Raw genomic sequence first — 13,398 nt, 5'->3', positions numbered from 1 at the left:
CATGGAGTACTGGGTTTATAAAAAAGGTGGAATGACCTTCCTACAGATGTCAGGACTGCCCAGTCCCTGACCACCTTCCGGCGCCTCCTCAGGACTCACCTCTTCAAGACTCACCTCTTCAGACAGCACCTGTAGAACTCCTCTTTTTTCTCTCTGGACACTTATCACTCTTCCTTAAATGCGCTTTACTTGCTCTTATCTGCCCCCTATTTTACTGCATTTAATCCTGTACTTTAGAGTACTGTAATCTGTACCAAGTGTTATTTAATCTGTAGTATTTTGTATTTAATTATATCCTGATGTAACTATCACTGACACTGTTATCTGCTCTGTTATTGAATCGTATTTTGTGATATACTTGTACTTGAAATGTATTTTTGTTCACGACTGTAAGTCGCTCTGGATAAGGGCGTCTGCTAAGAAATAAATAAATAAATAATAATAATAATAATAATAATAATAATAATAATAATAATAATAATAATAATAATCTAAAGGTGTAAATAAAGAAGCCTCCACCATCAACACAGCAGTAATGTATTGTAATTTAGTATGGGTAGGGGGAAGGTACAAAACTTGTCTATGATATCCCTGGTCTAGTGGGAAAAGCTAAAATTAAAATGTGTTAATTGTTACATCTCCGACAGTCCCCACCTCACAATAAATGATAAAACAGTAACAAAAAAAAAACAGTCATCAGGTCACATGTTGCCTTGACAAATATAGCACAGGGTGAAAAGAGACAGCAGTCTTTCCCATCATAAACCACACCAGTGTTGCACCTGGGAGCTATAGGAGTTAAAAGCCAGGAGCTGAGAGCAGTGACATGCACAGTTCTTGGACTGAAGGATAAACCAGCAATAAAGCTTGTGCATCACAAAACCAAATACACAAGGGAGGACTAAAACACATTTTGCTTTTTGGTATCTGCAGATCTTCATACTACACTCAAGATTCAAGGTTTTTAAAGGTAAGGACAGTTATCAAATTCATAACAGTAATTTATTTTTATATACAGCTATGGCCCAGAGTTTTGCATCACCCAATGGAATGAACTAATTTTGCTTCATAAAGTCAAAGAAACCTGCTGAATAATGTTAGCATATTGGATTACATACAGCTATGTAGTTTTCCAGCTACTCAATGAAAAACTGCAAAACATAGTTTCTTTGATTACATAATGTTAAATAAAAGACCTAAATTATGTTCATATAGTTTTTTTTTAATTAAATGTCTCAATCTAACCATTCAAGGTGATGCAACAATTTTGGCCATAGCTGGAGATACTGTCTCAATTTCCAAACAGATGTTCTTCAATGGCAGTAACCCTGTTCACAAAGCTTTCATTCACAAGTCTGTTTTAAGGAATAAAGTATTTATGAAACTGAGATGAGTCTGCCATTGATAGTATGATACCCTCGTGCAGTTACACCATGACATACACAACCAATACACACTGATGGTAATTCCATGACCATGACACATCATTGCGTTATGTATAACAAATTGAAATTTACTTAGAAACTTTCATTGGCACCAAAAGTCTGTACAAAATCAAATGCCAGCCTATCTGACCAACCTCTTACAATTTAATCATTATTCATTCCATTCAATCACTAGCCATTCCATCTATTAGGAAGCCCATTGGACAGTCTGCTTATTTTGCACCATCAACCTGTAATAATCTCCCCGTTGAAATAAGGGCTAGTGTTAATCGCTCTGTTTTTAAAGAGTTGTAATTGCTACATTATTAAAACCAAGAAACAGTTTTTAACTCTGCCCAGCTCATTGTGTATGATTTTAGCAAATATTTGCACAGTATTTTGGCAGTTTTCCCATGCTTTTATTAGTCTTTTACCATCGTTTGCCATTAAACGATACCCCTCGTGGCTTTACAATGCTTGCACAGGCTTTACCATTCTTTCACAATGCTTTATTGCACTTTGCTATGGGACAGGCATTTTGCTTCTACTAAGGAATCCACACTTTTGTAACTGAGCCACAGTTTGCTGACAAATCCGCTGATCACTCGCTGTGTTCTCTGTCCCAGATACACAGCTTCCAGTTGGATTTGTGAAAGAATCAATAAATACAGATCAGAGGTATGTTGTTTATTCTGCTTCAGACAAACATTTGCAGTATGGATTTATCTCCCTGATTCTGAAGCAAAATAATGACACAACTATATAAACTACTCTATAAAGCTACTGTGGCCCCTTTAATGTAAAGCCAGGAAATGAATCACATCCATTTGTCTCTCCACTGACAACATTGATGTAAACATTTCTGACCTATACACTCATAGTTAGTATCTTATCCCCATCTCATCGCCTGTATAAGCAGTGAGCAGCAATACACAGTCTGAACGCAGTGGTACAAATAATGAGGTTATTATTAAAACATAGTTTCCAAATAAGAATTTCCAACACCTCTTCGCTTAGCCGAGGAATTTCCAACCATCTCCAATTCTGAGTGCACACAAAAAGGCATGGCACACACGCAAGTGCTTTGTAAATACACAGTCATTAAAGACAATGTAAACTGTGGAATGAAATGCGATATTCAGAATTGTGTGTATAGAATTTACATCACAAAGCCCATATGCTTTCACCTTGACTTTTAAGGTCTGTGATTTGCATGTATCGTTTATCGAGGCAGTGTGGTCCTGTTGTTAAAGTCCAGCTCAAATCCCACCTCTGTGACTGACTCACTGTGTGATGATGAGCAAGTCCATGCTTGCCAACAGTCCCTATATGGTCGAGACAGTCCCTATTTCCTACCAAATGTCCCGCGTCCCAATGCATATGAAGAAAGTCTTGATATTTACTCATAGAAAAAAAATCATTTATTCTGCATAGTAGAGTTAGTGAAAACCACACGCTGTGCTCTTCGTACGGCTGACCCATCTGCTGATCACTAAATTAAATAAAGGTAAGAAAGCTTCATTATGTCTATTTTTACTGTCATGATGGTTGTGTTGTGTTGAGTTGGGGGGGGATACGTCTATTATATGATAATGAGCGTTTTTTGTGTATGACGACCCCCCCCCCCCCACCTCCGGAGACAACCGTCCCACTGAACATTTTCCAAATGTTGGCAAGTATGCAAGTCACTTAACCTCCTTGTGCTCCATCCTGCAGATTAGATGTTAAATCAATGTCCTATTGTAAGTGACTCTGCATATAATGCACAGTTCACAGCCTACCTCTGTAAAGCACTTTGTGATGGTGGTCCACTATGAAAGGCGTTATATAAAGATATTATATATTATTATTACACTGTTAACTGTATCAGCCTGTTTTTATTGGTGCTGCTTCCCTCCAAATAAACTGTCGACTGAATGCTGGCCCTCGTCTGGCAGCTGCTGTTTTCTTAAGACAAGTGAAATTGGATTAACCGTGATGCTGCATATGAGAAGTAACTTTAGCTAACAGTTCATTTCCAAGGCAATCCTTGCGGATATTATTTATGTATGTATTCATTTGTTGTTGTCATTATTATTATTATTATTATTATTATTATTATTATTATTATTATTATTATTATTATTATTGTTTGTGTGTGGGCAGGCGGGAACTATCTGCTATTATTTATTATGTAAGACCGACGAAAAGCCGGTCTCATAAAATGTGTAGTCGGCGTGGATGGGGTTAAAATCCCCATCCTAATAAAGCTTGTGGGAACGTGGCTGGAGCCTTAATAAGGTAATTGTCTAATGGGTAATTAAGGCTCCAGCCACAGTATAAAAGACTCCGGGCTCAGAGTTTAGAGGAGAAAGAGCGAACCAAGAGCGAATGCTACCCATTAGCGAACAAAGGTCTTGTAAAGATTTAATTTGTTACCGGTAGTGTTTGTTTTGTTTGTGGCCATTGTGCCCTTTTGATTTGGTGTCAGTGTTGTGTTTTGTTTAAGCAGGTTTTTTTTTGGTTTGTTTGTTTGATTAATAAAAGGCTGAGCGCCGTAGTATGTTTTGTGTTTGGTTTTCATTTCCTGGACTGACGTCACCACTGCAGCCCTCAGTGTGACATATGGTGTTATTGTGGGATACAGCGCCTCAGTTCAGGAGCAGTAGTGTGGGATTTTTCTTTGTTTTTTTGTATTTAGTGGAGTTTTGAAAAAGAGAGAATGGGGAGAAGGAGCAAGGGGAGAAGAATGGAGAGAGGAAAGAGGGGAGAAGAGGAGGTCTGGGATGATGGCTGGGAGGCATTTTTGATGCGCCTCGCGGCTGAATTATGGCCCGGCTGTGGGGAGTATTCCTGGATATCTGCCCCTCCCAGAACCACCAGGAGGAGGAACCAGCACCCAGACAGAGGGTGCTGGTTCCCACCTCCACCACCAGAGGGAGACTACCTGCAGCTCTGACCTCCACCAGAGGGAGACTACCGGCAACTCCCACCTCTATCACAAGGGGAGGGCACCCTGAAAAAAGGGAAGCATCAAAATACACTTCCAGATTTATAAACAAAAAAATTATCTCACTGTGGCCTCGCTAGGGATAAACACTCAGTCACACAAATTGTTATATATACTACTTCACCTGACTCTCAGCTTCCATATTCCAAATTGTACCCTGCAAAACTCTGCCCCGCTTTAGCTGTCCCTTATCAAGTTAGAAAAGGGAAATCAAAAGAGAAACTACCACAAATGGCAAGACGATTTGTAATCTGTCTTTTCTTGTCACCCACAGGTGTAGGAATGTTGCTCTTATCAAGATGCTTACAGGCGAGGGGAATGCTCTTTACCTGACTGTCTACATTGTCACCTTACTGACCGGCTGGCCTTTCAACCTGCTGGCTCTCCATGCCTTCTACCAGAAACTGCGCCGCAAACCCACCCCCGGCACCATCTTCCTCTTCAACCTCACCCTTTCCGACCTTTTCTTCCTCACCTTCCTGCCTTTCAAGATCATCCAGGTGGCCACCGGCAACATTTGGAGCCTCCCTGCCTACCTGTGTCCTCTGAGTGGTCTTTTCCACTACAGCACCATCTACACCAGCATCCTCTTCCTAACTGCGGTCAGTGTGGATCGATACCTGGGGGTTGCCTTTCCGTTCTGCTACAAAATGCATCGCAAGCCAGCGTACGCTTTGGTGGTCAGTCTCTTCCTGTGGGTTTGCGCGTTCTCCCATTGCAGCATCGTCTACATCACAGAGTTCATTCGAGACTGGAGCGAGGCGGCCACCAACAGCACTGTTTGTTATGACAATTTCACCGAGCAGCAGTTGTCCGTCCTCTTACCTGTCCGCTTGGAGCTCGGCATCGTACTGTTCTGCGTACCCTCGCTTATCACTTCCTTCTGTTACTGCAGCTTCACCTGGATTGTCATGTCTTCTGCTCACTTGCACAAGGAGAAAAAGCACAGGGCTGTGGGCTTAGTCCTAGCCACCCTCGCTGTCTTCCTGATCTGCTACACACCCTATAACATCTCCCATATCGTCGGGTACATCCAGGGGAGAAACCCAGGCTGGAGGGAAGAGGCCTTGCTTTTCAGCACATTCAATGCCTGCCTAGACCCTATCATTTTCTATTTCTCATCCACAGCAGTCCAGCAGTCCTGTTGGAGGTGTCTGAGGAGCCTAGGGATTAAGCAATGCACAGGGAGCCCCTTCCATTACTTATTCACCACCTTTAGGTCCAGGAAAAAGGAGAGCTCCAAGGAAGTTCAGTGCACCAAGCTATGAATAGGGTTTTAAGTGTAAGAACTGATAAATGCATTGAAACAAAAAGTAAACCAGTGTTCGCGTTAACATGGAAAGAACACCTTAGACCTTTTTGGTTCACGGAAGAGGGTTTTTTTAATTAGAAAATATGGAAGCAGGTTCCATCCTCGCATGATATTAAGACTGCTAATGGAACAAAACTGAATGAAACTACATGAAAAACATAACATTATGAAACACAACCATGCTCTCCTGTGCAAACACAGCCACACATCCACATTGATCTGGCAGGGATGGAAATTATCCTTATCCTTGCCATCCGCCAACACATTTTTTTACAGGCAGAGATTTGCCCTGCCATGCCACTGCAGAAGCCTCACTGCAACAGGAATTGCAGTTACTGTCGGCAGCTATTGGCAAATTTGCTGAACTCAGGTCCAAGCGACATTTAAAAAGAGACTTGTTAAAATGTTTGCCGACCAGCTTAAAAAGTTTTTAATTGTATGTTACTGTAGCACTGCAAGACCCACCTGTATCACTCCAGAAGAGTAATGTTGGGCAAAAGCATTTAAAAAAAAAAAGTCTGGGTCATTGTATTTGTTTTTAGAGAATTGTATTTTGTATTAAAAGTGTTTGTCCATGTCAGTATTCAAGATGCATTATTATTTATGAGTGTCTGTAACCTCTAAGGATCCCTTGCAAATGAGACATTAGGTTTCATGGAGCTTATTCAGAATTAAAAGTCAATAAATGAACACACACACAAATATCCAAGAGCACTTTATGAACATTCATAACCACAGGAACATTATAAAGCAGCACACTGCCCCCTACTGCAATTAAACTGTAATATAAAATTAGAGAACCTTAAGAAAAGTACTGTAGCTCATACACTTCACTAAGCAGAACTTATAATACCTCTGCACAAACAGAAGACAGGGTTCATCCTGTATCACTTTACATCAAGTGCCTCTAACTGCTGCATATTTACATGGTATGGTAACACTTTAAAATAAGTGTCTGTAACTCCAATGCAACTAACACACGATTTCCTACTGATTTCAAATGAAATTCCTATTGAATTCAAAAGTCACAAGCATTGTCCATGACATACTTTTCATGACTTCATAAAATTACCCATAGTATTTACTTAGTACATGCATGTGTACTTTCACATAATTGCAGTGTTTTTATGCATAGTACTTAATGTGTAAATATTGCACAATATACGTACACATTTGTATCAGAAAAGGGTTAGGTTTAGAGTTAGGATTTGTGGGGTTAGGGTAAGGTTTAGAGCTAGGGTTAGGGTTAGGGTTATATCATTGCAAAAAAGTTCCACATTAAGTACACTGAAACTATGCATAACAACATTGTAATTATGTGTAAGTGCACGTGTATTTACTAAGTATCTACTATGTAAATACACAGTGATTAGAGACACTTCCTGTAAAGTGTTACCCGTTTGTTTATGTTTGGGCCTGTACCCTGCTTGGGTCCAGACAAGCTCATACGTGTTTCTCACCCCTAGCGTCAATGTGTGGAACTCTGGGTAAGTAACTGCTTATATTTATCCCTGAACTCAAGAAGCTGACAGGAATAGGCATGTATCCCATTACACTTCTGGTCTATTAAAAAAAAGCATACATTTTGCTTGCAGAGAAGCTGGCCCTTGGTTTCATGTCTCCATCACCTCTGTCCTTCCCTCTTGCTATGGTCTGCACTGGTGGACACCTCAAGATAAAAAAAACAAAAAACAAACAAACAAGAAAACAAATTATTCAGGCCTGGGTGTCCTGGTTTTCAATCTCACTTCTGCATCATCATAACAGTAATCCTGTAAATATGGTAACAAAATCCACAAAGTAGACTAAGTCCAAAATATATATTCAGTGTCTAGTTTCTATTTCTTTCACAAAACAATATGTGGTAACACTTTACATTAAGTCTCTGTAATTACTGTGCATTTGCATAGTTGTTACATAGTAAATACATGTGTGCTTACACATAATTACAATGTTATTATGCATAGTTACAATGTGTTTAATGTGTTGCATGATATATGTAAGTATACAATTGTATCAGAAAAGGGTCAGGGTTAGGTTTAGTGTTAGGGTTAGCTGGGTTAGGGTTAGGTTTATATCATGCAAAAAGATTTACACATTAAGTACATTGTAACTATGTACAATAACTATTCATGCATTTACCAAGTAACTACCATGTAAATACACAGTAATTAGAGACACCATGCAAAGTGTTACCAGTATGTTATGCACTGCTAGTTAAGCAAAAGCTAAATTTAAACCAAAGCAACAACTATATTTTTGATTAGACCCACCCATAGATTGGTGTTTGAACTTAAAGAGGTCTTTACCTGCCACAGTGAACAGCAAGGCCAGTCCACACAAAAGAATGATTTTGACCACGTTTAAGCATCCGATCAGCTGCAGAGGAAATATTTTCTCAAACTCATCTGAAAGAAAGATAGGTATGGATATTTTTTTTTACTATAGGTCTATGACACTCGCCGTATAAAAGTTCGATAGAGGTTCATACTGGCTCCATTCACTTTATTTTAAGATTGCAAGATTTCTCAAAACCAAGAAACCAAAATTTCAGCAAAACGAAATACAGGAAGGCCTTTGGGTTTATAGTAGACTCCATTTTAGCAGTGTTTTGCCAGTGCGGAGAGCTTAAACAAAACAGAATGTTAGGCTATACAGCATAACCTAAATACATTATCCAGTTCAGGTCACCTCACAATACACTATTGAGATAGTACAGAGAAGGTCAGTGAGGCTAATCACAATACCTAATGATGTGAAGTATAAGAACACTTAATGTTAATTCCATCGCTGCCTCACTTAGCTCAGAGAGTAGGATGAGAGAGAGAGGAAGGGCACAACTCATTTCAGAGCAGAAGGTTGGATGTACTTTCTTGTTTCACGCAGTTATAAATGCATGGAATTTTAAACACGAGGAGCATTCCAATAAGTTTGATTCTGCTTTCTGGAATTTGATTCAATTAGATGGGACATGTGATGTGCCAGCAAGGGACAAACCATCTACTCGTTACAGACATTGTCATTTGTTCTGCTGTAGATGAAAAGCAGACCTCCTCACCCCAGTGGAAGCTTGCAGTCAGTGGCTGTCTCAGAGAGACATGCTGCACAGTGCAGGTGTAGACATCTCCAGAGCTGGTTCTGGGATCAACTGGGAGGTGACTGAGGAGATGCCAGCCCTGACTGCTCTCCTCGTACAGGACCAAAGACTCGGAGACCAGGTTGCTCACTGTGGTTTGATCCATCCTCTCAGAGGGTTGATTGTAGACCGGGCTCTGAGGGCTAGACTCCCTGATCCAGGACACGTTGATCTCAGCAGGATGGAAACCTCTCGTACTGCACACCAGACTCCAGCTCTCCTGAGTGGGTGCAGGAGAAATCTTGAGGAAAACTTTCGGGGTTGAGGGAGGGGCTGCAAAACCAATATACAGTAAGGCAAGTCATCTGCAGCTCAATTATATCTAAGACCAATATATTTGAATGTAGGGTCAGAATTATGCCATATAAAAAAAAATTCAAATATGACCACCAGTCCCTTGATCGGATTATTTCCAAAATCAAATTATTTAAAGGGTCATCTCAATAACGTTGGATAGCAATTCACTCACCAATTTTGGAGCAATTGTGACAGAAACTGTCAAATATATTATATATATATATATATATATATATATATATATATATATATATATATATATATATATATATATATATATATATAATATATATATACACTCTAGTCACAATTTAGGCAACTCAGCAGATTCTCCTCTGGTAGTCTAAGTTACAAGAACATACTGAAAATAGTCTACAGAGACAGGCAATACTTCAAGCCTCAAGCAGATGGAAAGGTGAAATTAAATCATTCATTCTGAGGTCCTGGATGGTTGAACTGGTTCAATAAAACAATTTAAAACATGATTGGATCACATTTATGTAAATAAATAACCTTGATGCATACACTGCCAACCAATAAGCAGATGAGAAAATACAGTCAGGCATTACCATAGACCAACAGTGATGTGCCATTCGCTGTAGCAGTTCCTCTCTGAAACACAGTCACACTGCAGTAGTATATCCCAGCATCCTCCAGGCCAACGTTAGTTATGACCAATGAGGCGTCCCCGTAAGCAAGTGAAGGCTCAGGGAAAGCGAGAGAGAGACGAGGGGGTCTGAGATTGAGGATGGCCTGGTCTGAGTCCAGAAGGCCTGGGCCTCTCCTGACCCCAGCCCTGGACCATTGCACTGCACACTTCACCGAGGGGTCTGCCACTGCACCCGGCACAGAGAAGTTACAGGAAAGAGTCACTGTATCTCCACTTAGTGATGTCACCACTTCCCGAGGCTGATAAACTGACACTACCCCTCCGACCGACGGGCCTATGGAAAGAAAAGTCTCTTAAGAATAGTTTTTCTAGCTCTTTAGTATGGTAGGGGGTTTGCGTCGGGTAAAATGAAAATGCCCCATCCCCAGGTATTCTGCATTTATTTACCTGTCAAAAATCTGTTCACAAAGGTTTTAATCATTAGTTAAAGGGCTATGGAATAATTCCATGAATCTTACCTGTCGTGCATTTCCATTCTGTATATACTGAAGATCTCAGAGGTGACGTTTTAAAAGAAACGCATGCTGCAGTCAACAAGTATTTTTTATTTGAACCTTTTAGGCATGGGGACCTTATAAAAAAAATGCATAAAAGGGTTTAACAAAAAATATATGGGTCATTGTGGCAGGAAGGCTTTGTCCCCAGACCAGGAAATTGACAGAGACAGGTATTACGCAAACAAAAAGGATTGACAAAAACACAAAAAACACAGCTCACAGAGGCAACATAAACGTTTCAACAAAAACAGTCTGGAACGCACACAAAAAAACCCATCAAACAAATACCGGGCTGATCTTTCCATCTGTTATCTTTCTTTTACTTTTGTGTTCTCTCTCTCTCTCTCTCTCTCTCTCTCTCTCTCTCTCTCTCTCTCTCTCTCTCTCTCTCTCTCTCTTGCTCTCTCATTCCTCCTTCCTGACACCCACCCCATTCAGCCAAAGCTGCTGGGTTTTATACATGTGACCATATTATTAATAAATGAATCCATCTGGAGATGGTCACATTCTGCACAAGTTTTAAATCCGAGTGATCGCCAGCCACTGTATTAATTAGCTGCCAACCACGCATTCTCACGAGATGTTAACATCGCCTCTGCCAGACCACATTTAAACTATACAATAATGCCATCACCCGTACTTAAATAATCCTTCTTTAACAGGACTTTTCCCTGCCACTGATTACATATCCTGCCCATTTAAAAATGATAGGAGATTGGAACGGGCAGTTGCAGAATTTCACCTAATTCACTTTTTAAATCTTTTACACCCATACGTGCGTTTCTTCACTTTAAATCACAAATAGTATTTAAAGGACATAACAGAGAAAGCACCAGTAAAAGAGTTTTAAAAGTAAACAATTTCAGCTGGGTTTTGTTTGGGAATGTATAAACACATTGTTTCTCTTGCCCTGGATGAACAAATCAACCACATACAATATCTCAATATTCTTATAATTTATGATGAAATTTACCTCATTGACCGCCTGTCCCGTGTTTTTAGTTAGCAGTTAAAAGTCATAGTCAAGGTCAACTAGTTCTACGGTTTGTCAAATGAATAAAATGCACTTTCACTGTCAATGAAAGGATAATGAATTTCAAACTTTATTGTATTAATAAAAACACCTATTTTTTAAATACATTCTTCAAGTAAGTTTTAAATATTTTTTTATTTTAAATTACATTTTTCATATTTGTTACCTCACAAACGTATGTTTTATTGGTAAATATATCAGTATACATAACCGGCAACACTTTACATTAAGTGTCTCTAATTACTGTGTATTTACATAGTCGTTACATAGTAAAATGCCTTGCTTAAGTTATAACTATGCATAATAACATTGTAAGTATGTATAAGTACACATGTATTTGTTATTTAATTACTATCTAAATGCACAGTAATTAGAGACACCCAGTATTAATACTTTATTAACATACAGTCGTCTAAGCCTTTTTTTTTTTTTTTTTTTTTTTTTTTTTTGCATAAACGCTATCATAAGAATTCCAGATTAAAATTTCTGGTCCTTTTCCATTCTTCTTAAATAGACATATTAAATTGAGTTATTTTTTGATGTGTACTTACCTGTGTGTAATCCCAACAGACATATCATTAATCCACAGGGAAGAAAGCCCTCTGAAAGCAGACTTTGTACCATGTTGTATTGCAGTGAAACTCGCACCCCTTCCAGTGAGAGAGAGAGAGAGAGCGAGAGAGAGAGAGAGAGAGAGAGAGAGAGAGAGAGAGAGAGAGAGAGAGAGAGAGAGCGAGGGGGCTTCCTCTTTTAAATGTGATGTATCGCACTTGAAAAAAATATATAGCAATTGTCCCGTATACAGAGCACACTGTTGATAAAGCAAAACTCAACTAAACAAGGTCAACTAAGCAAGTAAAGGTTGCTTTAGGGTTGCAGCGTCAGAATTTTTTTATTATTTTGCCAATAGAAGGGAACAGTATTATTAAAGAAACACTGTTTTTCATTAAAAAACATTATTCAGACCATAGACCACTTCTTTTTAGATTTTTTTTTTTTTTATTATTAAAATATTCCAGGATATAGGAGATGTCTTTAAAGCTAAAGAAACACAAAGACACTTTTTCAGGAAGATTAAAAACTAGCTCCACAACCTAGTTTGAGGCAACTTTGCAGTATCAAACCCCAAGTCCCCTTGTGTGCCATGCAGTGGCCTGAAACCAAATTTCAGCGTGTTCAAATGTATTGCCAATATATTTGAACACGCTGAAATATAAACAATATATTTCAGTGTACATAATTCCAGATTGTTACTGGGTTTGTGATCTGTCATAGACAGGTTTTTTGCTTAGTAAATCCCTCTTGAATTACACCAGGCCCTACTTTCCATTAAAGAGTAAGTAGCGGGGTTCAGAAAAATATAGCATTACAGGTCCCTACGTGTTGCTATAACTGTTTAAATAACGTACCTGTAATTTTTCTTTTCATTGTTAACACCTGACGACTTTTTACACTTATAACTTTAAAGTCTGTTTCAAAGCTCTTTTCAAAATGTCTGCCCTAGTGCACTGGGATTTGAGATCTTCCCTCTAAAGAACTGCAGGAAGAGCGATTATTGGATTGGAATTGCTGTGTTACCTGTTTGATAATGTGGGCAATAATCCTTACACTATCTAGTGGACTAGAGCGGCCATTTTGAAAAGAGCTTTGAAACAGACTTTAAAGGTATAAGTGTAAAAAGTTGTCAGGATGTTAAGAATGAAAAGAAAAATGACAGGTACTTTATTTAAGCAGTTGTAGCAACACGTGGGGACATGTAACTCTATATTTTTTTGGAACCCCTGTACTTTTTAAGCTCCTCACATCTCACATAAAGAACTCCCAGCTGGATTTCCTTAACTTTCAACATTAAAAATGGAGCTACTGTTGACATTTTAAGAGTTTCTTAGCTAGTGACCAAAATAGGCCTTCTTCAGAAGAATCCATTTTTTTTTTGCATCTCCCCTACTAATGTATGTGGTTTGCAGTCATTAAAAGTAAAAATGGTACAGGAAATATAAAATATATAATGAAATGATAACACTTTTCTCTAATTACTGT

General features: G+C 38.9%; 2 protein-coding genes across 2 annotated transcripts; one reads left to right on the top strand and one right to left on the bottom strand.

Moving 5' to 3' along the window:
• The first annotated feature begins 4,703 nt into the window (after positions 1-4,703).
• LOC117433619 (free fatty acid receptor 2-like) lies at positions 4,704-6,234 on the top strand. The gene has a single exon (XM_059011281.1). The coding sequence runs from the start codon at positions 4,713-4,715 to the stop codon at positions 5,679-5,681; it is 969 nt and encodes a 322-aa protein (XP_058867264.1). The 5' UTR covers positions 4,704-4,712; the 3' UTR covers positions 5,682-6,234.
• Positions 6,235-6,265: 31 nt separating this feature from the next.
• LOC117433766 (tapasin-related protein-like) lies at positions 6,266-12,726 on the bottom strand. Its single transcript, XM_059011282.1, has 5 exons — positions 11,910-12,726; positions 9,728-10,102; positions 8,784-9,134; positions 8,035-8,133; positions 6,266-7,394 (listed from the first exon to the last, which is right to left on the bottom strand). The coding sequence occupies exons 1-5, from the start codon at positions 11,980-11,982 to the stop codon at positions 7,372-7,374; spliced, it is 921 nt and encodes a 306-aa protein (XP_058867265.1). The 5' UTR covers positions 11,983-12,726; the 3' UTR covers positions 6,266-7,371.
• Positions 12,727-13,398: the final 672 nt, after the last annotated feature.

Source organism: Acipenser ruthenus, chromosome 41 (genome assembly GCF_902713425.1).
Source record: "Acipenser ruthenus chromosome 41, fAciRut3.2 maternal haplotype, whole genome shotgun sequence".
Classification (NCBI taxonomy): domain Eukaryota; kingdom Metazoa; phylum Chordata; class Actinopteri; order Acipenseriformes; family Acipenseridae; genus Acipenser; species Acipenser ruthenus.
This window is presented reverse-complemented; position numbering and strand designations above follow the sequence as displayed.

Bases quoted from the DNA above. Each gene is read 5' to 3' on its own strand.
- LOC117433766 (XM_059011282.1), bottom strand. From the start codon at position 11,982: ATGGTACAAAGTCTGCTTTCAGAGGGCTTTCTTCCCTGTGGATTAATG. The intron at 10,103-11,909 runs GTAAGTACACAT...TTCTTTCCATAG, and splicing joins TCTGTTGGGATTACACACAG to GCCCGTCGGTCGGAGGGGTA. The intron at 7,395-8,034 runs GTAAAGACCTCT...TTTTATCTTGAG, and splicing joins CTTGCTGTTCACTGTGGCAG to GTGTCCACCAGTGCAGACCA.
- LOC117433619 (XM_059011281.1), top strand. From the start codon at position 4,713: ATGCTTACAGGCGAGGGGAATGCTCTTTACCTGACTGTCTACATTGTC.